Source organism: Haliotis rufescens, unplaced genomic scaffold, assembly GCF_023055435.1.
Source record: "Haliotis rufescens isolate VD_foot unplaced genomic scaffold, xgHalRufe1.0.p SCAF_9, whole genome shotgun sequence".
In the NCBI taxonomy this organism is placed as follows: domain Eukaryota; kingdom Metazoa; phylum Mollusca; class Gastropoda; order Lepetellida; family Haliotidae; genus Haliotis; species Haliotis rufescens.
The window spans coordinates 3,076,537-3,103,644 of record NW_025964383.1 but is presented as its reverse complement, the minus strand read 5'-3'; the positions used below and the strand labels follow the sequence as shown (position 1 = coordinate 3,103,644).

Genomic DNA, 27,108 nt, shown 5'->3' with positions numbered 1-27,108 from the left:
CTTATGACGGTGTCGCATGTAAAATTTGAAAGCTATTGGGTCCATAGTGTCTGAGATATATGCTGTTTTATGCCGTTTTTAATCAATTGATGCATTCAATCCAACATGGCCGCCAAATGACTCAACTTTTCACAAGTCACTAAGAACAAAACTTGTTCAGCTTGCTATGCTGATGCGTCATGTCACTTTTCAACGTTGATTCACGAAGAACCTGGGCAGATGTGCTGTTTGCAGATAAATTTCCAGAATCCAATATGGCCGCTAAACTAATTACATTTTGACATGCATCTAAGAACAAAATATGTGCGACAAACAAAGTTGTTATATACTGCCAATTTACAACTATGTCTATGCGAAACCAATGACGATATATTCTTTTCAAAAACATATTTAGGACAGTATTTTCATCAGAAGCAAACTCTTATATTTCCGTAACAAATCGAGATATGTGAAAACGGTTCTAATGTGTTGATGTTTGAACTATGGAGAAAATATGTGCAAATTTTGAAAGTACTGTGGCTGATACAGGCAGAGAAAATGATTGCGGAAGAGGCGAACCCAGCATAAAATGACAAATCCGCTATAAACGTGTTCAATCCAATATGGCCACCAAACCACGTGACTTTTGCCATGTGTTCAAGAACAGAAAATGTTCAGCTGCAACTACTTTGCATGATAAGATTCTATGTAAACACGTAATTGCAAAGTCATGCATTATGTTTGTGACAAATTTCGGCCGGAAGTAGCATTCAATATGGCGGCTATTAAAGGAGATATCAAAAGATAGTTTGTAGTGTGGTGCTTAGAGACCAAGCATGCAAAGTTTTGAAGCCTTTGCTCTGGTAGTTTCAGAGGAGATAGTTTTGGCGGCCAAGTGGTGAGAAAAGTGCTAAAATGCATGTGGAAAAGCTTCAATCCAATATGGCTGCCAAACGGTGCGTTGTAGCTACCATGGTCCTGCAGTACAAAATGATGGGCATCTGATTGCGCTGCCGCATGGCAAATCTGGAAGTCATTGGACAATTAGTTTCGAAGATTATTGCTGCTGAAGTTGAAACTTTGATGAGTTATCTGCCCTTAGCCATTGGGCCTATGGCCTTGGTTTTTGCTGGGCACTGCATCACATTGGTGTCCATGTTGCTGTTGATTTTGGAGCGATTCTGGCTACTGGTGGCTTTTGTAGCTCTGGTACAAAAAACGGCGGAATAATAAATAATAATAATCTTTGTAATTACAATAGGTCTTCTGCCTTTCAGGCACGAAGCCCTAATAATAAATCGAATGATTACAATAGGGCTCTACAGCCTTTCGGCTTGGTGCCCTAATAATAATAATAAATCGAACGATTACAATAGGGCTTCCATCCATTCGGCTCGGAGCCCTAATTAGTGGTAGTACCATTCAGATTACCTGACAAAGATTCCCATTTGGCATTTATTGTGTCTGGGGTAATTATTCAATCTAAATACAGGTTTGAAGTGAGGTGAAATGTGTGTTATGTATGCACGTGGCAGCCCAGCAAGAGATGAATGATCAGTTGATTTACTTTTTTGTAAATCAACGGATCGTTCCTAGTCATCAAAGGATTAACAGAAAATACATTGATTGATTAATGGATATGTCAAAAGTGAATGTTTACATGTCTAGGTTTACTAAAACAAAGGGAATACACTTATATCATGCACAAGACCAAGGAGCGTCCATTCCACTTTGAAATGAACGTTGGGTTGCTTTGTAAAGATCGCTCATTCCAACCTTTCCAAAGCTTGGAAGGATCGATCTTTACGGAAAATCCAAAATTGGATTGGCAACATTTCCAAACATATTTCCAACACAGGAAATGTTTGGAATGGTTTGGAAGTTTGTTTAGAAGGAACAAGTTAAAATATGTTTTATTAGTAATTTGAACAATAAAAAGACTATGAATTATCTATTGAGTTTAAACTATATATAATAAATAATAAACTTACCTCAAACATTCACTACTTGTCTGTCTAGCGAGGGGCTTTTACAGTCACATTCTCCCTAAGGTGAGAGAGAGACCCTCACTTGACTCGACAAGACAATACTAGGCCTCAAGATTAAGTATTCGGCTGGATGGCAGCTGCCATTTAATTATAAAACAGACAGTCGTCAAGACGGCTCACATGTAAGTGCGCCGACATGTTCCTAAGATCATAAAATGGACAATCTTTGGTAACATCTAATTTATTGTTGTCTCACGCCAGAGCTTTGAATAATTCTGTTCATTGAACATTTGGAATTCAGGAAGTTATCAATAATTGTTTTACTTAACATAAGATAGGATAAGTTGTTTACAACATAATATTATCATGTCAGGACGTACTACAGTCAAAACCATATATTTTAAAATCAATTTAATGACAGACTATGATTTCCAAGTCCTGATTATCAAATCAATGAGGTATCAGTTTCACCACATGTGCACAGACCGCCTATACTTATATATATATTTTTCATAACTATTCTCCAGTTAAAGTCCTATCCTCTTATCAAATAATCTGTGAGAGTGATCATCATTAACGAAACTCATTCTCATCAAAGAATACAGAACAAATGAAGAATCAGATGCATACATTTATTGCCATGCTTCATTCATCACAAAGCAGATTTACATACATTTTGAATAGCACTGGACTGAAGAACTGTTTGTGTAGTAAAAATACAACCATGTCATTTACTTCGCGGAATGATGTTACGGTGCACGTGATTTCAGTGTTAAGGAGTATCATTCAGCTTCGCGGAGAACACTGAAATGCACGTGATTTTCATGAATGTTTGATATAAAAGGATGTGAATAATGCTTTAAAGGAGTCTAGCACCAACCATCGTGGTGGCTAGATGTTAGAATATATGGTTATATGGACCGTTGGTTACATACAGTTTAACCTTCAGTCACATTAGGACTGCTTTAGAAAAAGGAAATACTACAATATTCGTGTACTGTTTTGCCTTTAATTGCTTTGAATGTAAATACTAATTGTGGGATAATAAAAGGTGATTACAAAACTTTATTTTTTCATTTTTCATTCCACTGCGAAACAAGCACTTAAACTGTGATAATGAATTTTACCATTGTCCATATTAACATAATAATATATGCATATATACAAAAGAGGACCATCTTCCCGAGCCAAGTGGGTTAACTGACTATAAAAGTCCAGTTTCCACCCTTGCCGAACTAGGCTGGTATTATGGAGTTACATTTTGGCTGGACTAACGAGTCTATGCATAGTCCAATCAAAATCGTGCAACGAAATCGAAATCCGGATCGTAAAGTGTCATGCAGATTTCGGTCGACTGCAGGATTTGCAAAGCATGTGCACCGCTAACTCGTTGTCAACAGATATTTTCTAAATCTTTTCCTGTTTTTAATCAAGGTGCTCACGTGATTTGATGCACTTCGCGATGTAAGACTCGTTTTATCACAATATAGATCTTGATTATCGATCAGATCGTCTTGACTGGGCGCCACCGTTTTGTGCAAGTGATATGAGAGGTTGAATCTGATTGGTCAATAGGAGAGGCATAGAAAGGACATAATTCTTGTGAATACCTCACCTCTATCACATCAGTGCCATAAATTCCTGTTTATGCTGAGAACCACACTATAAATTTTTTATAAATTTTCAACAGACGTCCACTACACTGCCAACATATCCATAGTTGTGAGGGAAACCCTATCCCTTGCCAGAGGCGCCACTGCGCATGCGCAAGGCGGGAATCTAGTCACTTCTTTCCTGTGTGTCCTGATGACAACAAGGAAACAATTTTTTGTTGCACATCCGAACACGTGATTGCGTTCCACACTACAAGCATTAGATCGTCTCAAGCTTCATAGATTACAAGCAAAGAGCAGTTCTACAAGCAGAACGGGGGTATAGAAGATCGGAGTCTCTAGTAAGTAATTAGTTAAGAAAAGTGTTGTGGGATGAGATCTTCATCTCATAAACAGACACCTGTCTGTTCGGGCTGTGGACAACACCAAGCTCCGGGGGATCCTCACCCTAGATGTCTCGCATGCAAGAAAAGCAGCTGTACACAGAAGTCAAGGTGCAGTTATTGCGAGCATCTGTCAAAAGAAAAATTTGACAAGCTCTCCAAGGCATGGATCAAAAATCCCGATTATAAAAAAAGTCACTAGAGCATCTACATCAAGAAAACAAGTGATTAAGCCCGAGGCAGCAAAAATTAATCACGTGGGTGACAAGCGAGTGTCGCGCGAGGGCGCCATCTCAACTTATGAGGAGAAGAGACCACGTCGCTCATCCCACTCTCCCTATAATGTTGAGGAGCAGATGCATTTTACTGGTCAATCAGAAAGTACCTCTAACTTGCATCCGGCAACGTCTGGTACGGTCGATCGTCGAGTTTGGACAGAAACTAACGACTTTCACCCTCTGCCGCGTTCCCCCTTTAACGTAAATGAGTTCACGGAAAGAATAACAAATTCTATGTCTGTTATGATTGACACACGCATGCAATCTATGTCTCGAGAAATCTCAGATCTAAAAGAATCAGTTAATCAAACCCGGCTTGGCCAATCAGGGATCGATCACGAGAGTAAACAGAGATCTAAGGCTGAATATGGCAGTACACCCTCATACAGCAGACATGTAAAGCAAGGTTACGCTGAATCAGACTATGAGGACAGTAGGAGAATTATACTAAGAGACCGAGAATCTCATAGATCTTCTCCCTACCACGCATACCATAGGGATCATCGTGAATCACGGTCTTCACACCGAAGTATGCATAGAAATACGCACCAGTCACCGTCAAGCCACTATGATAGACGCACTGACAAAGCTCGTGCATATCAGGATAGTAATCCTAAGCGTGCACCCTCTCATACTGCCACACAGTCCTGTTATACGGGCGAAGAAAGCGAGAGAAATTTGACATCACTATACAGTTATAGATCACGTGATTCTCGCACAGCTTGTCGTAAATCAGACGACCGGGATTACGATACCCTCAGCCATACGACCCACACCCAGCACAGCCAGAGTAGGGGGTGCCGATCTACACCGGAGTATTCAGGCTATGGGGACACTGCTATAGAGGAGGATTATAGATCAAACAATTACTCCCTTAGAGACATCTTAGCAGAACTTTATGAACTAATGCCCACATTAAAACCAGATCAGGACAGTACACCCGTTAAACCCTTGATTGAACGGGCAGGATATGAGGGACCCGATAAAGGGACCGAACCATACCATACGCTTCCCCCTCAGTCATATTTGGATGACGTCATCAAGAGAACTGAAAATCAATTGAATTGTTCAGCGGGACCTAGTGCTAAACTGAGGCCTGTATTTATTAAATCTGCTTACAAAACACATGATGATCCGTTCTCACTACAGCCTAGCATTGACGAAGATTACTTTGATCTGGTTAAGAAACCTAACCCCAATATGCGCATTGATATGTCCAAGATCAAGAACTTAGATAGGGTCAATAGACAAATGATGAATACCAGTTCTTACATCAACTGGTTAGCAGCTGGTATTCGCCATGTCATACCACAGTGCAACCAGAGCGAAGATCTTCCCTTAGATACTTCCACGGAGATGACTAGTCAGTGGACGGGATTTATCCACAGCTCATTAGACCACATACTGAAGATGCAGGAAGACCTCCTATCAGCTCAAGTATGGATGTCATCGCAGTTTTTGCTCATGCAAAGAAGACACTTACTTCAGAAAGTTCATCATGTGATGCCAGACCCCTTAAAGAGATCCATGATGTCACAGCCCATTACGTCATCGCAGCTTTTCAACGGTAGTCTGAAGTCGTTGAAGGAAGCCATTATCTCTTCAACTAACCAGAGATTTCAGGAATCCACCATCTCATTAGCATCCAAGTTACAGAGACAACCGGCGGCTACTCGACCCCAGCGACGGAGTCCTGGACCCCGACGTGAACAGCCCAACCGGGATTCTTTTCAAGCCTCTACACAGAGAAACAGATCGTATCAACCCAGGTACAAGAGCTCCAAAGTTGATTTTCCCACTTCACAGAAAGGACTTGGCAGAGGAAGAGGCAGTTCCCGTAGGGGCCCCCTCCGGAGATGACTTCACCATAAATCTACAGACCCATCCAGATCCTTCCGACTTTGCCTGCCCTACGGACAACGATTTAGCATTACGGAAGACCAAGGACACGTCTATTCCAAATCCAGTCGAACTAGCCAATCTTACAAACATAGACTCAAGACTTCCCAAGTTCAAATCACATCCTATTCCAGGGCCTGTCGGGGGCCGTCTTATGCAGTACGCAGACAACTGGGAGACCATCACAGACGACTCATGGTTACTCGAAGTAATAAGAAGAGGCTACAAACTTCACTTCTTAAAACGACCAAAACTAGTCATTCATCCTACCGGACCCCGATTCCAGCTATCAGGACCCAAGCTAATCGCAGCAGAAGTGGCCATGCAAAAATTACTCACAAAAGGAGCTATCAGCACCCTAGAGGAGTCAGACACCACCCTCGGATTCTACTCCCCAGTTTTTCTGGTACCGAAGAAGAATTCTTCAGAGATGAGATTAATAATAGACCTAAAAACTCTGAACAAAACCACCCACATTTCAGATGGAATCTATAAAGAAGTTGAAGAATTCCCTAAGACAAGCAGATTGGATGATAAGCATAGATCTCCAAGACGCATATCTTCACGTCCCCATCCATCCAAGCCATCGTCGATACCTACGATTCGCTGTCAACGGTCAGAGATACCAGTTCAGGGTACTACCATTCGGCATTTCCATCGCCCCATGGTTATTCACCAGGATCACCAATCCCATCATTGGGTTCGCCCATATGAAGCTCATAGGGCTGCACGGATATATAGACGATTTCCTATCGGTCGATCAGGACAAATCACAACTCAGTCTAAACACAGTGTGTCTCATCCAACTTCTCACACATTTAGGTTTCCTGGTTCACTCTCAAAAATCAGAGCTAGTACCCACACAGGCCATCACCTACATAGGCGCAAGATTTATTCTCGACAAGGGCATAGTCGCACCCCCAGAGGACAGATATGCAAGGGTACAGCACATGATTACGAGCGCACTCGATCAGCCCGTCAAGTCGAGAAGGTGGTGGATGTCTTGCCTAGGCACGCTCACATCTATCCAAGACCTAACCTACAGAGGCAGGCTACAATTGCGGTCCTTGCAGATTTGGATGAACACCACCAAGAACCTAGAGCTGGAAGCACTAATCCAACCCCCAGAAGTTCGAATCTCAGAACTCCTTTGGTGGCTAGATCGTCAAAATGTCATGCCAGGTATTCCACTAAACTACCCCACCCCCCTACATCAACTCTACACAGATGCATCAGGAGAGGGTTGGGGTGCCCATATGGACGATGTCACCATTCAAGGGAAATGGTCCTCCCAAGAGAAAGAGTTGCACATCAACTGTCTAGAAATGAGAGCGATATATCTAGCGATATATATATTAACAGCTTGGCTAGATCGTCTACACCACTCGTCAGTGAAGATAGCTACAGACAACTCAACCGTGGTCACTTACATACAGCACCAAGGAGGCACAAGATCTCAGCCTTTACTGAAGGAGGTTACACGTTTATATGCCTTGGTAGACTCAGTGAGTTGCAAGATCGAAGTAAGACACATTCCGGGCAAGCTAAATATACTAGCAGATTACCTATCCCGGAAGAACAAGATAGTACCCACAGAATGGTCACTACATCCCGAGGTGTTCAAGTGGATAACCCAGATATGGGACATTCCAAACATAGATCTATTCGCCACATGTCTCAACAACAAACTACCAGTCTATGTCAGCCCGGTACCAGACCCACTAGCACTCCAAGTCGATGCGCTCTCCATGGAATGGAAGGGAATGTTTGCTTACGCATTTCCCCCATGGGCTCTCCTAGACAGAGTACTGAGGAAAATAGAGGAAACGGACTGTGTCATAATCCTCATAGCCCCGGCATGGCCAAAAAGGGCTTGGTTTCCCAGACTTCTACAACTCCTGATAGAAGTACCTCTGAAACTCCCAGTACGTCACGACCAATGCAGACAACCAAAGACGGACATATTTTACGGCCGCCTCGACAACCTCCATCTTCACGCTTGGAAGTTATCTCGCATAAGATGCAAGCAGCCGGTTACTCTGAATCAGCTGCACGAAGAGTGGCTAGCTCATGGAGACCAGCATCATCTGCATTATACAATAACAGATGGGACAAGTTCGTCGAATGGAGAAGAGGAAAACAGTTACATGGAGATATAACGATACCTATAGTAGCCGATTTCTTGCTCCATCTCAGGAATGACAAGAAATTACGACACGGCACTATCGAAGGATATAGATCAGCCCTGTCATCAGTATTACAACACGATGACCTATCTATAGGTACCCATCCAGTACTAAATCGACTTATGAAGTCTTTTGCCCTGGAAGATATAAAAGTACCACGTACTTTTCCTAAATGGGATCTATCTATAGTATTGTCGACATTGATGAAAGCACCGTATGAACCCATGAGTAGTGCGACATTACTATCAGTCTCCAAGAAAACTGCTTTTCTCTTAGCCATGGCTACAGGGGCTCACGTGTCAGCACTACACACTATTGATATCTCCACTGTAACCCATACCAAAGAATGGAAATCAGTGTCGTTCAGATCGCTCCCTGAATTTATTGCCAAAAACCAGTCGTCAACCTTCGGCCCACTCGGACATCGGCAATACACAATACCAGCCTTAAGTAAAAGTGTGGACTTCCCGGATAGATTGCTTTGCCCCATAAGAGCCTTGAGATATTTTATCACAGCGACTCAACCCCACAGAAAGCAGAGAAAACGCCTATTTATCTCTTGCAAGCCCTCGTCAGAAAAGGACATCACAAAGGGCACTGTAGCGGGATGGCTAAAAACAGTTATCACAGATAGCTATAAAACGGCACAAATCTCCACTCCGATTTGGGGTACCTGCAGACCCCACGAAATCAGAGCACTGGCAACAAGCCTAGCCACATGGAATACTGCATCCATTGAACAAATCGTGGCCAGCTGCCAGTGGAAGTCCCACAACACTTTTTCAAACTTTTACTTACGAGACATACAGACCGATCTAAATGGACTATACACTCTGGGGCCTTTGGTGGCCGCCCAGGTGATAGTTACCAAGTAAAGTAACCTGTTCCCTCCTTCCAGGAAAGGAAAAAAAGAGGGGTGGGGGGTGAAGATTTCAGAAGTACCTCAGGAACTCAGGGTAAGTTGTACTTTGTTACTGGACTGCGCTATTGAGTTAGTAAAACAGGGCAAATGTCAACACTGAAATCAGAGATCGAAGGATTAAGTGATATAGGGTAATCTACATGATAGGAAGGTTAATGTACTACCACCGGAAGTGACGTCATAGGAGTCATCACACCGGAGAAACGTTAAGATACGTTAAATATCACTATCCAAAAGGGCATAACGGTAAACCACGTCATAAGTGATACGGGAGAATAGTGACACCGGAAGTGACGTCACAGATGACGTCATCACCGGAAGTGACGTCACAAATGACGTCATCACAGGAAACGACGTCACTAAAAAGTCTAAGTATCACAAGGGAATATACATATACCCTTCACATGACGCCTTGAAAATTTTATACGTCTAAGTCTTGTAAGTAGACTATTAGACACATCCGTTTAAGACCCCTTTTGGCATATAATCCTTGGTTTTACCACTTCACTAGCCAAATATCTATGGGATGCTAGATACCAGAATCCGCCGGTCCATCTGGTGTATACTGGCACTGAAATGATAGAGGTGAGGTATTCACAAGAATTATCAAACAATAGTTATCATTGTGAATAATTCTAAGAATACCACCTCTATCACATCAGGAATTAATCCCTCCCACCTCCCCAAATATCTGCATCTAGTTGATGAGAGTATGGGTTGAAAGAAGTGACTAGATTCCCGCCTTGCGCATGCGCAGTGGCGCCTCTGGCAAGGGATAGGGTTTCCCTCACAACTATGGATATGTTGGCAGTGTAGTGGACGTCTGTTGAAAATTTTTAAAAATTTAAAGTGTGGTTCTCAGCATAAACAGGAATTTATGGCACTGATGTGATAGAGGTGGTATTCTTAGAATTATTCACAATGATAACTATTGTTTGATAACTCATAATAGCCACTGGTGGCGCTACGATCGAGCCCAGGAATTCCAGCCTAGTTCGGCAAGGGTGGAAACTGGACTTTTAAAGTCAGTTAACTCTCTTGCCTCGGGAAGATGAAACAGGACATGCATTTAATAAATATTTACCATAATATGGATTTCCGAATATATGAACGACTTCAACGTTGATATTTCAGACAAAAACAAAGTCTCCTGTCTTTTAACGTTCAGGGGAAAAGGGTTTGCTTTCACAATTGAACATTTGTTTTCACCAAAGGACAATCAAATCAAGCCAAAAACACGAAAAATACATACATATGGTTAGCGACCGTCATTATACAGCTAGGGGGGGAATTCGTCTGCTCTAACTGCCTTCACAAAAACATTCCAGCCCTTAATTACCAAGGCAGCTGTGACGTAGTAGCATTACATTCGCTGCGTTTGCAGCATATAAGATGTGTAATCTGTGGAGTAACTGAAGTAATATTACGGCTGAAATCTTACTTGCATGGTTTTTTTAATAGAAAACTTACGTTGTAAAAACACAATTGTTCTTATATAATGTTTTTAGGTTTGGTTTATAAATACTAGAGAACATTTTTTATACATATGAAACTGATCGAAAATACAGTTGAACAATAGAAAAATCAAAATAGCAGTTGTGAATTTACAAATTTTAATTACATCACTGGGTCATTAATTATTGACTGATTCCGTCAAACAACTGTCAAACCATTTATTGCCATGTACGTACAAGTACACAGGAAGTCGGCGTCTGAGGCTCCAGGTAAATAAACATCGTGGTTTTATGACGGAAGATCAGACGAACCGTGAACCAGGGGCATGAACGTAATTACACCTAAAGGTGGTAGAACCAGGGTATTGTCTCTTGAACCTGCTAATTGACCGTACATATAATTGGTAAATATATTCGTTTTGACACCCGTGTTTCATGCGCATCCCGGCTCATAAGCAGAATACAAATGAGGCCCAGTGAACAGCGGAGCGTGAACAACATTGATGCCGCCTTTCGGCCGTACCGAACAGTCAAGCTGCGATCTCGGAACTGCTCGCCCGATTGAATCCAACTGCAAGCGGAGACAAGATTACTTCCCTTACCCAAACATGATCGTTGCTCAGAAATGTTCAAATCTATCTTCAGTAAATCATGAAATTAATGCGAGCATGACATTTGTGCGAAAAATGCGATCGTCAGTCCTTCTGATTATTTTAATATGTTTCATTTCATCATGATAAAAAAGTTAGTCACTTATAAGGTTACCACGTTGAAAATGGAAACGATCGTTAACAAAAACAGCAAAATGTATTCTCTCATCACTCAGCCTAACAGTGATATAACTGCAAATAAAACAATCAAGTGCGCTAAAGTATTACACATGGTGGGTGGAGGACCAGGGGCACTTTGAGTTTGACAGGTGTCATCAACTGGTCTAGTAACATCACGGTTTGTATATTTACGTTGATTGGACAGTCTAGACTGGCGCCAACTAATCATGACGGTGTCTTCACAACAGAACAGAACTTTATTTCTCTCAGGTTTAGGCTTACGTGGATAACGGGAAATTTTGTTTTAGTGATAGCACATTTGTAATTAAATCTACGAGCTCGTAATATACTTTCCTTGATTGATTATATGACTGCGGTCGTAGATCCGGTTGTATCTAAATATGCTCAGTAAATACACAGGATTTATTGTTATACTATTAGGATTAATAGATACAATTGAGTACTTATACCCTTGATCATAAAGTTAGTCACTACTTTTATTTTCACATGTTCGATTTGTATGATTTGGGTTATGATTAAATTGACAAAATAAGAAATCATTCCGTGTATATGTGTATTATATATTGTACCCCAATACGTAATTAAATTGTGTATAAATAAGGACACTAGGTTAATTACTGTAATTGATTATTTGAAAAACATATTCACCTTTAGTTGCGTAATATGTCACAGAGGTAAAGCTAATTCATAACAACTAATTGTCCCATTTATTTTGCTTCTATCTTTTATATGAAACAAATGCTATAACATGGGGTGATAAACTTCATTGGCAATAGACGTAGCATATAATTGTCCACATGAACAGTCTATCTCTGTTCCAGATATGTTTATTCATTTTGTCAGCATTAAAATCGTTGCATTCCTGGCTCAATGATTCATTTGACGAAGTCTTGTTCCCTGTTTTGAATTACCGTCAGATAGTTCCAGACCAATTATAAAATTTCCAGCCCTATTTGTTGCGCATAATTCCGAGATAATTCGAAGTTCATATTCTTGTACAAACACTTATCAAAATTCATTTATACCTTGTACTATTATGTACATATGTATATTAGTTCAAATTATAATAATGAGGCCCTCTATTCTCGAAACGGTCTTTGTTCTATGACAACCGTAAGTCGGTATGGGAAAACAAAATATTTGTTTAATTGTTCAAAGTTCATAGTCAATGTCATATGATTATAGACAAGGAAGATAAGAAATTGAATATAAAGAGTAGCCACTTTAAATGACAGAAATTCTTTTAGTTAAATTTGCTCATGATTTGGTCTTTTCGTGGTAAATAGTGCCAAAATACTCTTAATTATTTACTTTCATGTCATTACTAATCTCACATAAGATCAAAAGTTGTATAACGTTTAACAGATATGATTATGACATGTTGTATCCAAACATATCCGAACAAATCCAAGCTTGGAAATATGACCTTGACAAATTTTGGAATGGTCATATTTCCAATTGGAATGGTGGTATTTCCAAGTTTTGGATTGTTTGGAATGGATGATATTTTGTCCAGTGATGGTGTGAAGTGCCGATGTAAAAACAACATACTTTGTTCAAAGGGTTAACCGATAATACGTTGATTGATTGCTCATTGTTATCTAACTCAATAGATTTGTTTTAGGAACCGTGGATGTTATGAAAATAGTTGTCACGTGGGCTTTCTCAGAGGACCTTTGAGACTTGACATCAATGTGAAATACCTGAAACAATTTAAGTGATCAGTTGAGAAATGAACACGGGTTAAAATGTCCCAAAACGATATATACATTATAAAATATTTGATTGTTACAAAGACACGTGACATGGAATAAGTTTAAGGTGGGATATTGTTCCTTTGAGTGGATATTCCTCGAACAAGGTAGCTGCCTAAAATTATACACATAAATTTGGTAGGTTGTAATTATGATAATTGCATTTTGATTTTATTCATTTACTGTAGCATTGAACAGATTCATTTTTGTTCCTCTACGTCTTGGTTGGGAAATTCTTCGATGCGTGACAGATGTTGTTTTCACAAGTCTTTTCCTTTGTAAGCATGTATATATTACAGTCAATTTGTAAAATGTGATTCTCTCAGCCAATTTATAAAAAAATCTGTCCATTTCTTTAACAGATTGACTAAAAATGAATAAGACGATCAAAAGGGCCTAAAAACATCACAATAGATTATTATGTAGGATTGAAGCCAAACAATATTAGAAATATACTTTTCATCGTAACATTTTCAGTCTCTTGGTGATGATATTAAACATAAAATTGTTTGGAATTCGTTGTCATAATAATACAGATGGACATATTTTTCAGTCAATTTGTAAAATAACTGAATATTTAGGCGTTTAATAAATTTCCTAAGTGAAAATTTTGCACATTTTGACTGTAAAAATATAAACACCTTAAAATAGGCAATGCTCAGGTGAAATATTTACTTTGTGTTGCAAGTCAAAATAGTGTAAACGAAAATTGCACAATTACCAAGCAAGTGACTTATCAAAACTTCATGCTACCCACAAAGATACCTATAATTTCCTTATTATTTCCAAAACTGTATTTCATTTTGTTGATCAATGTGATCATACGCCTTTATACTATCAATAAAAGTGACAAATGCTCTTACGAATTGCGCAGCACAGGTAGCGAACTAGTCTAGATTTCTACTGTATCATCCGGTTACTCACGGGAAATAACAATAATGAAGGCAACAACCAGTCCCGGGGAATTGCTTTAGATCAGTGCCCCTTTAAGCCGACACGCCGTGATATAACTGGAATACTGTTAAAAGCGGCGTTAAACCAAACTCACTCACTAATTCACTCACTCTAACAAATATGAATTGATTCTTTTGTTTCAGCCCTTTGGATGAGATTATTGACCGTCTCGGAGGCCCTGATAATGTGGCTGAGATGACTGGACGCAAGGGTCGTGTTGTAAAACGGACAAAGAGAGACGTGCCACAGTATGAACAAAGAGGCCATGACTCGGATTCTTTCCTCGAGAGTCTCAATGTGAAAGAGGTAGTACAAACAACATTTTGAAAGAAGACAATGGAGTCACATGGAAGTTTAATACTTTTCATAATAATTAAGTTGTAAAATATATTGGCAATGTGTACAAAATCAACCTTGTTCTCTGTGTTATTATTGCTCACCTTAACCAAAGGTGAAACACCTATCATCTGTCCATGTTATGCTTTTATATTTTAAGGACATCTGTGACCACAATCTCTCAGAATCTAAAACATTACCAGCATTGGTGTTTCTGAAATAGCTCCCAAACTTTTAATGCTTATTAAAATTTATGGACATTATTCATCCATTTGTTGCTTACCTGACTGAAAATCAAGTGAGCTTATGTCAGGGCTTATTTGTTTGTGCATCGTCTGATGCTTAGCGTCTGGAATAAAAATCTGCTCAGAAACAAGCAACATTGTTTCCGTTACCAGGACTTACTGGTTTTGCGCAGTAAAGTAGAGCCAGGGCCGGTAATGAGTCGGTGGGTCCACAGGACTGGTTAAACTGCTACAGAATTTATATATTCGCCCATGAAAACTGGCCTTGTTCGTTGTTTTTTCATAACTAATCAAAGACACACTTTGACTGACTGCAGAGAGGAAAATAATCATCCCGCCCAGACTTAAAAGCAAATAATGGTTCCCTGAGCTCTTGCATTTTGCCTGCTAGACTTAGCCATGCTATTTGGACAGAGTAGCTTAGTCTTGTCTAGCTAGACTTGTTCCCGTTCTTTTCTGGAAGGGAGAGCAGCGACATGAAAGGAAGGATCCGCGAACCAGTCCAAGTGAAGCTGGCACAGCAAATAAACCCAGTGAACTAGGATGATCATAAAACATACCCTTGAATGTTCATCGTTATACATTTTATTTCAAACACAGAAACTTGTTCCAAAAATAGCATCAAAATGTATATAATTATTGATAAATTAACAAAACAATGAAAATAGGTTGACTCTTTTATTATGTAACTCAGTCTGTTGGGGTATTTAAATGGACATTGTTAATCCATGCCAGATGTCATTTCAAGGGCAGATCTTGAAAATCTTATCATATTTCTGATCCTAATGGTGAACTGATGCCTTTTGATAGTTTGGGAGTTTGGACAAAGGGACGAGGGATGGACAAATCCTCTCCGTGGCTATTGGGAGTTTGCTCAGGATGTGGCATTGAAAACAGATTAGGCACCTACTACAAATTATTTAAATTAAGAATATCACAGTGAACAAGTTTGGGGCAGATAATGATTATGACTTACTTTTGTTCACCACCATCTGCAACAAACTTTGGCTTTTGTTGATGCTGCCACCATACGATCTACCATATGAGGTGATGGTGTTTGAAACATGTAAAAGTTACTTACATTTAGATCATACTGCCCTCTCATCAGACACTTCCCATTACTCAGCCTGTTTGCAGCCACAAAGATAACATTGAGTTCAAATTGATTGTACCTTGTGAGCTACAGTGCATTGGCACTATTTAAATTGTTTCTAAATGATAGTATTGCAATTAGTTCTGTGTGTACACAAGTTAGTTTTTAGGGACAGATATGAGAGTCATTGTGAAGTTTAAGAACAGGCCACAGGGAACACAGGATTTCAAATTTCACATATTTTGCATGTTTCATATAGATTTCTTTTCCTTTCAGAGAAATATGTTCATGGAAGGCAAAAAGTTAGTGGCTATAATATCTGACGCAGCCAGTACAGGTATGGTTTGTACTGATGTTAAACATTATTAAATGTAGGAAAGGTTGATCCCACCATATAAATGATGCTACTGATAAGCTCAAGGGACACTGTGTTTGGGTAATCATCACACTTTAATTGTAAATTTAATTTATACATTTAAGTATATCGTAATGTTTGAGAGTTACAATTGGTTAATGAATTATCCACAAAATAAGTTTTATTGCAAATTGTCTTCTCAGGAGTACATACATAATAAAGCACTGCATAGATGTTGTTAGAGATAAATGGCATGTGGACATTCTTAAAACAATTCATTATTTTTTATCCATTTTTGTTGTGTGTATTCCTCTATGTGATTACTGATTTTGAAAAGAATCTTTGACACATTCTGACACATGTCATCTTCCCGAGGCAAGTGAGTTAACTGACTATATAAGTTCAGTTTCCATCCTTTTCAAACTAGGCTGGTATTATGGAGTTACATTTTGGCTGGACTAACAAGTCTATGCATAGTCCAATCAAAATCGCGCACTGAAATCGAAATCTGGTTTGTATAGTGTCATGCAGATTTCGGTCGACTGCAGGATTTGCAAAGCATGTGCACAGCTAACTCGTTGTCAACAGATATTTTCTAAATCTTTTCCTGTTTTTAATCACGTGATATGATGCACTTCGCGAAGTAAGACTCGTTTTATCACAATATAGATCTTGATTATCGATCAGATCGTCTTGACTGGGCGCCACCGTTTTGTTTGAAGCAAATGCAAGTGATACGAGAGGTTGAATCTGATTGGTCAATAGGAGAAGCATAGAAAGGATATAACTCGTAACAGCCACTGGTGGCGCTTCGATCGAGCCCAGGAATTCCAGCCTAGGTTCGGCGAGGGTGGAAACTGGACTTTTAAAGTCAGTTAACTCTCTTGCCTCGGGAAGATGGACACATGTTGGTGTCCTATAACAGGTACCAATCTGAAACCCTGTGCTGTCACTCATTCATACATCTACATGACTTTGTAACAGCATTTCTATTTATTTTAAAAGAAATGACACTAATCAGTTAAAAAAATGTTTACAAGTAAATTCTCAGTAAGGTAGCTTGAAGCTTGATATTTTGTGTTTTCTAAATCCAACTAAATCATCTTCCCGAGGCAAGTGAGTTAACTGACTATATAAGTCCAGTTTCCACCCTTGCCGAACTAGGCTGGTATTATGGAGTTACATTTTGGCTGAACTAACGAGTCTATGCATAGTCCAATCAAAATCCCGCACCTAAATCGAAATCTGGTTTGTATAGTGTCATGCAGATTTCAGGCAATTGCAGGATTTGCGAAGTATGTGCACCGCCAACTCGTTGTTAGCAGATATTTTCCTTATCTTTTCATGTTTTTAATCAAGGTGCTCACGTGATTTGATGGATTTCGCGATGCAAGACCCGTTTTATGACAATATAGCTCTTGAATATCGAAAGGTTGGACACCCTATGGACAGGAGTTATAGTTACGAAGTTGACAATCCACCAGTTTATTATTATTCTCTTTTTACCCTTTTGTTACTTTTGTTCATTAATCAAGAAAGTTCTGGACTGGCAACATTTTATCTGGTCTGGTAACTTTGCAATGAAATTTTGGGGAATTTTCTACAATGCAAACATGCATATAATGATGTTGATGCTAGCAATCGGTACCGATATATTGGCATTATGCAAAGACATCTAAAAACGTTCATTTCAGCAGCGCAGCAACGTATCTGCACACTGAACAAATCACAAATTGGACTGTCACATAGTGCAGTGAATATGGCTTTGCGGGGCATCTCCTCCTGATGAGACATCTGTTTTTTAACATATGGATCCCCTGCCATTCCTATTGCAGCGGACCCTTGGAGATCCGGGGTAGAATAGGTCTTCACCAACCCATGTTTGCCATAAAAGGCGACTATGCTTGTCGTAAGAGGCAACTAATGGGATTGGGTGGTCAGGTCTGGTCCAGACTTTATTATTTATAGTCCGCCGTCATAAAGCTTGAATATTTCTGAGTGCGGTGTTAAACAACATGAAACAAACAAAGAAACATATTGCAGTGCCTGCATCAGTTCATTCAGGTTTTGAATTGGAGGGTGTCTAGCGCTCAATTTGCAGCCAAGCTCAACCCAAAAGTGAATTGGTTTCAGATCAGGGTTTGTCCTTATTTTTCGGAATTGGATTTTTAACCAGGTGGTGCTCAATTAATGCACATGTGTATATAAAGGTAGCTTGAAGGAAAATATTTCCTGCTTTTTAGGATTTGTATGTGTAACATTAAGCCTGTTAACATCTTTTAAGTTAATGGTCCTTCACCTGCCAGCATCCTGAATATGTAAGCAGTGGCATTAGCCGGAGATAATGTATACAACCTAAGAGTGACATAGCATATGACCTGGCATAAGAGTGGCACTGTCACCTGTTGCACTGTCGTGTGAGCTAGCATGTGTGTTGTCAGGTGAGCTTATTTTTCGGAATATGTCCATCATCCATCTGGTTGTCTTAACTTCATCATTTTCTTAATCTCTCCAATTTTTAGCTAACCTGACTGAAAGTATTGAATTCTGTGGGAAATTTCCTGTTCTTTGTTATCATCCATTGTCATTTTAGGCAAAGCCAAATTATTAAAAATGATCTCTTAAAATTTGGTACATAGTAAATATCGCCATTTTTTACACATTACTAAATCACCATTCACAGCGTTATTTACAGCATTTACTGAAATCTAAATTTATTCGGGTACATGAATTTAAAAAATAGCATATTAGTGATCACGGGTATCTGTCTTTTATCTAATCACCAATGACCATTCTAAAACGCCGCCGATATCCCTAGAATCATTTAGGATGATTCGTTAAATACGCAAACATGAACGCCAAAGTGAACTATTTTTGACTGTGTTTACAAAGTCACGTTTCACATGTGCCGGTTATGAGACGCCTGTAATGTCACGTATATTTCAAACTCAGCTGTGAAACATGTATCCTTGAATTCCTCATACATTTTAGAATCAATGACTAATGGTCTTTGTCACCAATACAAAGTATCTAGATGAAATCAAGCAAAATAAATAAGGCATAAAAACGAATGCTGTGCTTGGAAAGCTGCACTTGTTTGAAATGTAAGCAAAGCAAAATTCAGATTTTACACAGGGTAGCATTTTCCCCTATTGAGCTATCCATTCGTCTATTCATTGCATACATTGGCTCAACATTTTCAGAATGTGCATGGGAAGAGAATCGTAAGATGAACTTGGGAATTACAAATAAGTACATTGCAATGATTTGATAAATTCAACAGAAACTGTCAAAGGTTCTGTCCTGTGTAACACCATGACTGATGCAAAATCATGCATAACAGCAGTATTTATCAATTTTTTTGACTATTTCTCTTAGTTTGAATGAAAAATATAACAAATAACAGTACACTGATTGTCAGAATGTTTCTGATTACTTACATGTCACATTTATGTATATATATGATCCCTGAATCAACGATAGTCTCCTCTTAAAATCCCCCATACTGTTGTCAGTGAACATGCCATTTTGTCACGCGTAGTGATGTCATACATCAACATTGTTGAACATACTTGGTAATTTTTTTTAGGTGAAGGTCCTTGAATGAGAGTACACATGATCATTGTGTCCTGCTGTCGACTGTTATCAATGTTCAATGATATCATGCATGGATTTTGGCCACAAAATGTATGAACCTTTGTTTGAACATTGTTTACATAAGAAATTGAAGTTTATAGTGTAGTATATGATGTTTTTTTCCTTTAGACAAGTGTTAGAAGATAAAATGTAACATGTATGTATTTCTTTGGAATGTAAGAGTCAATATTGTAATTTCATTATGAACAGGTTAATTTTCATTTATAACTATAACTGAAGGTATTTCTGTAACAAAATGGATAATATTTTTGTTGAAATATATAATCAATGTATTCACACTGTTTAAATATTGTGATTACAGGATATAAAGCTCTTTACTTTATATCTCCAAAAATTGTAAAAAATATAATAAATATGAACTGTGCCATGTCCCCATTGGTCGAACCTCATAGGATTATCCTGATATGCATAGAAGAACAAGATGAAGAGAAATAATATCTGTTCAATATTGAGTTTAATTTTGTTTGTTTTGCTATTTTGGGGCATATTTGATCATGTAAAAATGATGCCAAACAGGTGCATGTCTTGTCCAATTAAGATACACGGTTAACTATCTAATTGTTTATCTATTCAAGACATGATTTACATGGTAAAAGCAGTCATTTTATGTTGTGTTGAAAAAGCGTCAAATTCTGTTTTACACATCGAGATATTCATTATCATGAACGAAAACTAGGGGAGGTATATATTTATCAAAATACCAGTGTCGTCTTTCTCCAACCTTGTCAGTGCCATAAAACTAGACATGACGTCAAATGGAATGGTGTCATTTTTTTATGATGGTGAGGATGTGCGTGAAAATCAGCGGAAAACAGCTGAGCAGAAAAACATACACCTTGAACTCATGTTAGGCCAGATCGCCAACTACTGTACTGTCATCAGCAGGAATTCAATTATCCGTAATTCCTTTTCTGTTCAAGATATTTGGCAAAAGATCCGGCTCCATTATGGATTCCGATCTACAGGTGCAAATTTCCTTCGTCTCGTTGATATCAAGATGCAGCCTGATGAGCGTTATGAGGACCTCTACCAATGTTTGATGGCTTTCATCGAGGACAATTTGCTTACGACTCGTGCTGGCATCACCCATCATGGTATTGATATTGATCAAGATGAAGACCTCACACCAACACTTGAGAACGTTATCGTGGTATTATGGCTTCAACTTATTCATCCTCATCTCCCTCAGCTTGTTAAACAAAAATACGGAGCCGAGTTGAGAAATCAGACATTAGCATCTTTGAAACCAGAGATCTCACAAGCTATCTCCTGACTGATGGATGAATTACACACAATTGAAGACACAAAGGCTTTAAGAACAGCATCCTTTTCAACAGACAAACCATGACAAAATTACATTTAACCGGCTAGACAAATGAAAATGTGTGTTCTGTGTAAATCGGCAGGAAGACCTGCGTGCAATACTCACTACCTGAATCTGATAGGCGACAGATGTACGTTCATTCCCGTCTTGTTGGTGGAGTTGATGATACTGTACGAAAAGATGATCCGTATGTAGAAGAGTCAGCTTGTGACAATGATCAGGATCCTAACCCTCTCCTTGACCAGCCAGTGATCAGTCGTGTTGATGTCATTCAGTCACCGTTCCTGAACACTTTTTACTAGCAACACCCAGTGAGATTAACTTTAGACACTGGTGCGACGACAAACATGGTCAGGTCTTCCTTTGCTTGGGCAATAAAGCTACCAATAACCCCTGCCAACAGTGTTGCCAGGGAGCTTCGTGGAATTTTTAACACTTGACTCATCATGGGCGCTTGAGCCCTGCTTGGACTGTCCAAGCAACCTGAGATCAAAAGCGGAAATGGCTTGGCCGAGTGCTCAGGAAGTGTCATCAGTAGGAAATATTATCAGGGTTGCAAATACCACTGATGAACCTATATTGCTGAAGTGAAATGAGCATATCTGCCAGATCAGAAACATATCATCGGTGGAGCAACCTGCTACAAGTGCAGAGCTACATTTGATTCGGGCGAAGGGAACCCCAAGCAGATCAGCTAAACCTCTCAACTCTGCTACAGTTGTGATTGATCCTGACAACATATTGCCGTCTGGTTTCAATGACAATCTCCAAGCACTCAATGAGGAATTTGATGAGGTTTTCAGCCCAATTGTGTCCAAATAGAATGGATTCAGTGGCCCATTAAAAGCTGTTGTCAACATGGGTCCTACATCACCCCCTCAGAGAAAAGGCCGCTTACCCCAGTACAATAAGGAGATGCTTACTTAACTTCAAAACCAAGTTTGATGAACTCAAGGAAATGGGTGTATTTGCTACCCCAGAACAAATGAATGTTACTGTTGAATATCTGAACCTCTCATTCCTTGTTTGCAAAGCGGCTGGAGGTTATCGTTTGGTGACATCATTTGGAGAAGTAGGGCAGTATAGCAAGACTCAACCGTCTCTTATGCCAAATGTAGACAATGTACTGAGAGATTTTGGCAACTGGAAGTACATTATCAAAACAGATGTATTAAAATCCTTCTACCAAATTCCGTTGTCCCAGGATTCTATGAAGTATTGTGGGGTTGTGACACCTTACAAAGGGATCAGAGTTTACACTCGATGTGCCTGGTTCGGAGACCTACCTTGAGGAACTCATGTGTAGAGTTCTTGGCACTCTCATACAAGAAGGATGTGTTGCTAAGTTGGCTGATGATCTTTTTTGTGGTGGAAACTCTTCTTATGAGGTCATATCTAGTTGGCGTTGTGTCTTCTGTGCCCTGAAAGCATACAATCTGAGGCTCTCCCGGTTGGATTTGGTCAAGTGGCACGTTATCAGCTAGCCCACATCGAATAGCAGCACTGTCTGCTGCGTCACCGCCTGTGACTGTACAGGGTCTGCGGTCGTTTGTAGGTGCTACAAAGCCCTAAGCCGTGTTCTTCATGGGTATGCCAATCTCTTCCAACCATTGGATAAGGCCACTGCAGGAAGACAATCTAAAGAAAAGATCTCCTGGACTGATGACCTGACAAATGCATTCAATAAGGTCAAGTCTGCCTTATCAGATAACAAGACAATCACTATTCCAAGACGTAGCGACAGTTTGTGCATTGTCACTGATGCATTTTCAAAAGCTCATGGCTTGGCTGGTACAATGTATACATGACTCAAAGGAAAATCCTTATTAGCTGGCTTTTTTAATGCCAAATTGAAGACACACCAGATTACCTGGCTTCCTGGTGAGTTGGAGGCGCTTGCAATCGGATCTGCGGTAAAACATTTTGCTCCATTTATTACAGCATCAACTCAGAAAACGTTCATGGGTCACTACTTTCTTATCGACCGTCAGTCACTACCTAATTACTCTGAGCCACATATCTGGTGTAGCAAATGTTCCAACTGATTATTGTAGTCAACACCCAAGCCAGTGCTCTGACCACAGTTGCCAGGTGTGTAAATTTGTTCAAGACGATGCAGAATCTGCTGTCCTAGACTTGTGTGTCAAAGATGTTGTGGATGGTGTTGCTCGGCTCAAATGCCTTTCACCAGCCGTGCAGCTTGGCAGGCTACACAACATGATTGTTCAGGACTCATTCTCACCTCTTTCAAGGAACCCGTCCATCCAAGAAACACACAGATATCCCAGATGTCAAGAAATACCTGAAGGAAGTCTCTATTGCGTCGGATGGTTTGCTCATTGTACGTGTTAGTCAACCATTTCATCGTGTACGTGAACGTATTGTTGTTCCAAGGACTGTTCTAAATGGTCTCCTTACTGCCTTACACATCAGGTTCAATCACCCTACCATTTATCAGACTAAACAACTGTTCCAACAGGTACTTTTTTGCCTTAGATTTAGACAAGACTCTTCAAGCTGTGGATTCATCATGTCACCACTGTGTGTCTTTGCCTGCTTAATTCTATCCTTGGTCAAGCAGTCCTCCGCCTGCGTCTATTGGTGTCTATTGGTGTCAACTTCGCAGGGGACATCACGAAACGCTATGGTGTTTGTTCTTAGGGAAACTGTGTCTTCCTTCACAGTGACATGTCTGATTGAGAGTGAGAAACGTGACGATCTATGCAATGCCATCCTATTGCTTTGTGTCAACATGAGACATCTTGGTGATGGTGGCACCACTATCAGGGTTGACCCTGCACCAGGGTTTATGTCCCTTGACAAGGATCCATTACTGAAGAAGTCTGGTATTGAACTTGAGATTGGTTCACCAAAGAATGTTAACAGAAACCCAGTGGCAGAACGAGCCATTGAAGCACTTGGAACAGAATGCTTACATCTATTCCCTGAGGGTGGCCCGTTGTCTCGGGTTAACCTGGCAACTGCCACAGCCAATATGAATTCAAGACTCCGTAAAGATGGTCTGTCTGCCCGTGAAGTATTTACCCAACATGATCAATTGACTGGAGAACAATTACCTATCACAGACAGGCAACTCATTCTTGAACAAAATATCATCAGAACATTTAACCATCCACATAGCAGCAAATCTAAAGCTCATGGTAACACTATCATGGCTGAAACTAAGTTTCAAGTTGGTGATCTTGTATCTCTCAAAAGAGAGAAAAAAAAGACACATGTAAGGGACAAGTATATGGTTACTGGAGTTTCGTAGGATCAGTGTCAGCTTAATCAGTTTTGTGCCAAGTTGTACACTGTTCAAACTTCAGATTGTTACCTTGTAAAACCTACCATGCTTAGCATGTCATCCTCAGGACCAATTAGAGGTATTGATAGAAAATATCCCAGTTGTGAAGATATTCAGCCTTTACCTAGCCAAGCTGGTGAATCTGTGATAGAACCCAATACTAACTCAGTTGACAAGAACCAGCAATTTCAAAATGATGGACATGATGATAATGGACCACAACATGTTGAAGATGAAGCTACAGAGCAATGTGATGATACCACACCTGTCACTGAAGTTCCTCTGAGGATGTCATCCCGACCTCGCAGAACACCTGCTTGGCAGACATCTGGAGATTGGATTTTGGACTGACTGGGTTCACAAGACTCGCCCATACCATTGGTGCCTTTAATATCTAATGTGCATCTTTAACAAAACTCATGTCATTATTTGTATCTCCTCAAAATATGAGAAGATGATTGCACCATTTCACTGATTTCTTTTCTGTTTTCGTTTTGTCACAGATCACCTTCCTTCCAGTTCCGGCAATGTAGTTTGTTGTGCATTAAACTTGTGTCACGAGATGCGGATTTGTCCACATTGGCGTAATTCATTACATTATATAAGGCTGGTGCTCCATTAATAACGGTGCTACATTAGTCCAATTATACTTGCAAAATCATGAAAATGTTGGAATTTATATTTTAGTTTGGGCCATCCATTTCGCTATCACTTCCTTTTTTATGAAGTACGATTTCATCATTTCTTATGGGTTTGTTGTAGACATAAACGTATACAGTTTCAATATCGATATTTGTTTTGGAATAGTTTGGTTCCTCATGATCAAAACACCAAGAAAATATATTGTCCTTATCAACAGCAAATTCTCACCAAGTGACATGAGTTACAATAAACTAGTGCTAAGCGTAGCAGAGTGCCCTCTAATCTTTGTATGTGTGTAACCTCTGTCATCTTTTGACGTCATTGAGGAAAATCAGTTCTCGTCATTTACAGCAGGCTATTTTTTGTATTGAGTGTATAACGTTATACATAAACATATAAATCCATTTGATATATATATTTATGTCATTTAGATGTAAGGCAGTATTTTGTTCGCTCAGTTTCCGTAAAACTGCTAAATAAAAAAATTCGTCACACAGTACTTTTTTCGGTGTATGATAAAAAGTGGAGAAATTTTTCAACACAGAATAAATACTCGGAAAACTTTTAGCAGTGTCTTTTTTCAAACCAGTTTAATAGTTAAATTTACACTATCAGAAAGGATATTTAATATGCTACATTTCTGCATACTTTGAAAGCGAGAGGTACATCCAGCGACGCGTGAGCGCAATTCATGCACAATCATCACTTTTCAGATCTTAGGAAAATGTGCATCAGAAAAAAAACTTGGCTTCGAGCGGGTTAAACTTCTGCAACCGGAATTAGGTCAACTGACCTAATGGGAGCCGTGCAGTATATTTCTACAAGATTGGTTTGCATGCTTACTTGTACATAATGCTGCAACCATTTGACCAGACGCCTGTCGCACTACATCAATGTGACCGAGTCACTAACATCAGTGGACCTCCGCTACCAACACGGCAGTCACGGCAGTCACGGCACCACGCTTCATCGTCCCCTCGATATGAGAATGGGAGCGCTTAAACAACGTTCAGGAGATGGAAATGATCACCTTACTTGATCTTTCAGGCTAAGGATTTATATATTTCAGCCTTTGCTACTAGGTACACCGTCGTTTTTGTACTTCTTCCCACGATCATTCCGTCGACCCCTGATGACTACATGCCGAATAACATGTTCCCTCCCTTCGTAGTCACCTCAATATGGATGGAAACGATCAACTTACTTTGTACAGTACAATCTTTCAGAACAAGGACTTATATCTATTCAGCTTTATCTACTAGATACAGCATCGATTTTATGATTCTTCCCATGACCGTCCCGTCGATCTCTGATGACTACATATGTAGTAACAAGGGACCTCCCTTCGTCGTCACCTCGACACAAGAACGGGAGTGCTTATACAGTATCCAGGGGATGGAACTGGTCACCTCACTTCGTACAGTGTGATCCTTCAGAACCACAGTTTTACAGATATTCAGCCTTATCTATTGGATACAGCTTCGACTTCCCACTAACCGGTTATGTGATGCATCAGCGATCATATTTCGTCTACATGGCGTTTGGCATCAGTTCGCAGACACATTTTTCCACTTATAGTCACAGCATGACACGATCGGAGACCCCCTGCTCATGACCTTTTAACTTTACAGTCTTGTAGACACCCGCTTAGGATGGTGCATGGTGGAATCAAATGTCTTTGATGGCGCCTCATTGACTGTGCTACATCCCGTGCTCCACCTGTTCGTCGATGCATCCAAACAGCTTGGGAGCTCACCTGGCAACTCAGATGGTCTCAGGGCTGTGGTCTGGAGAGCAACACTACTGGCACAGCAACAAGGCCTTGAGCTAAAGGCTCTTATTCTGGTCGTCTCACAGAGCATTCTATGTCACGCCCAGTTGATCATCTCCACGGACAACATCATGGTGGTGTCTCCGATATCAGGGTACTCTCGAATCTCCATCCCTG

At 39.9% G+C, this 27,108-nt stretch overlaps 1 protein-coding gene across 2 annotated transcripts in view; it reads left to right on the top strand.

The window, feature by feature from the left end:
* Window positions 1-27,108, top strand: part of LOC124123232 (protein FORGETTER 1-like) — a 490,282-nt gene that overhangs the window by 328,357 nt on the left and 134,817 nt on the right. For both annotated transcript variants that reach the window (XM_048391344.1, XM_048391343.1), the window contains 2 exons: window positions 14,345-14,507; window positions 16,152-16,212. In XM_048391344.1, the coding sequence (XP_048247301.1) occupies window positions 14,345-14,507; window positions 16,152-16,212 (224 nt within the window). The remainder of the gene's footprint in view (window positions 1-14,344; window positions 14,508-16,151; window positions 16,213-27,108) is intronic.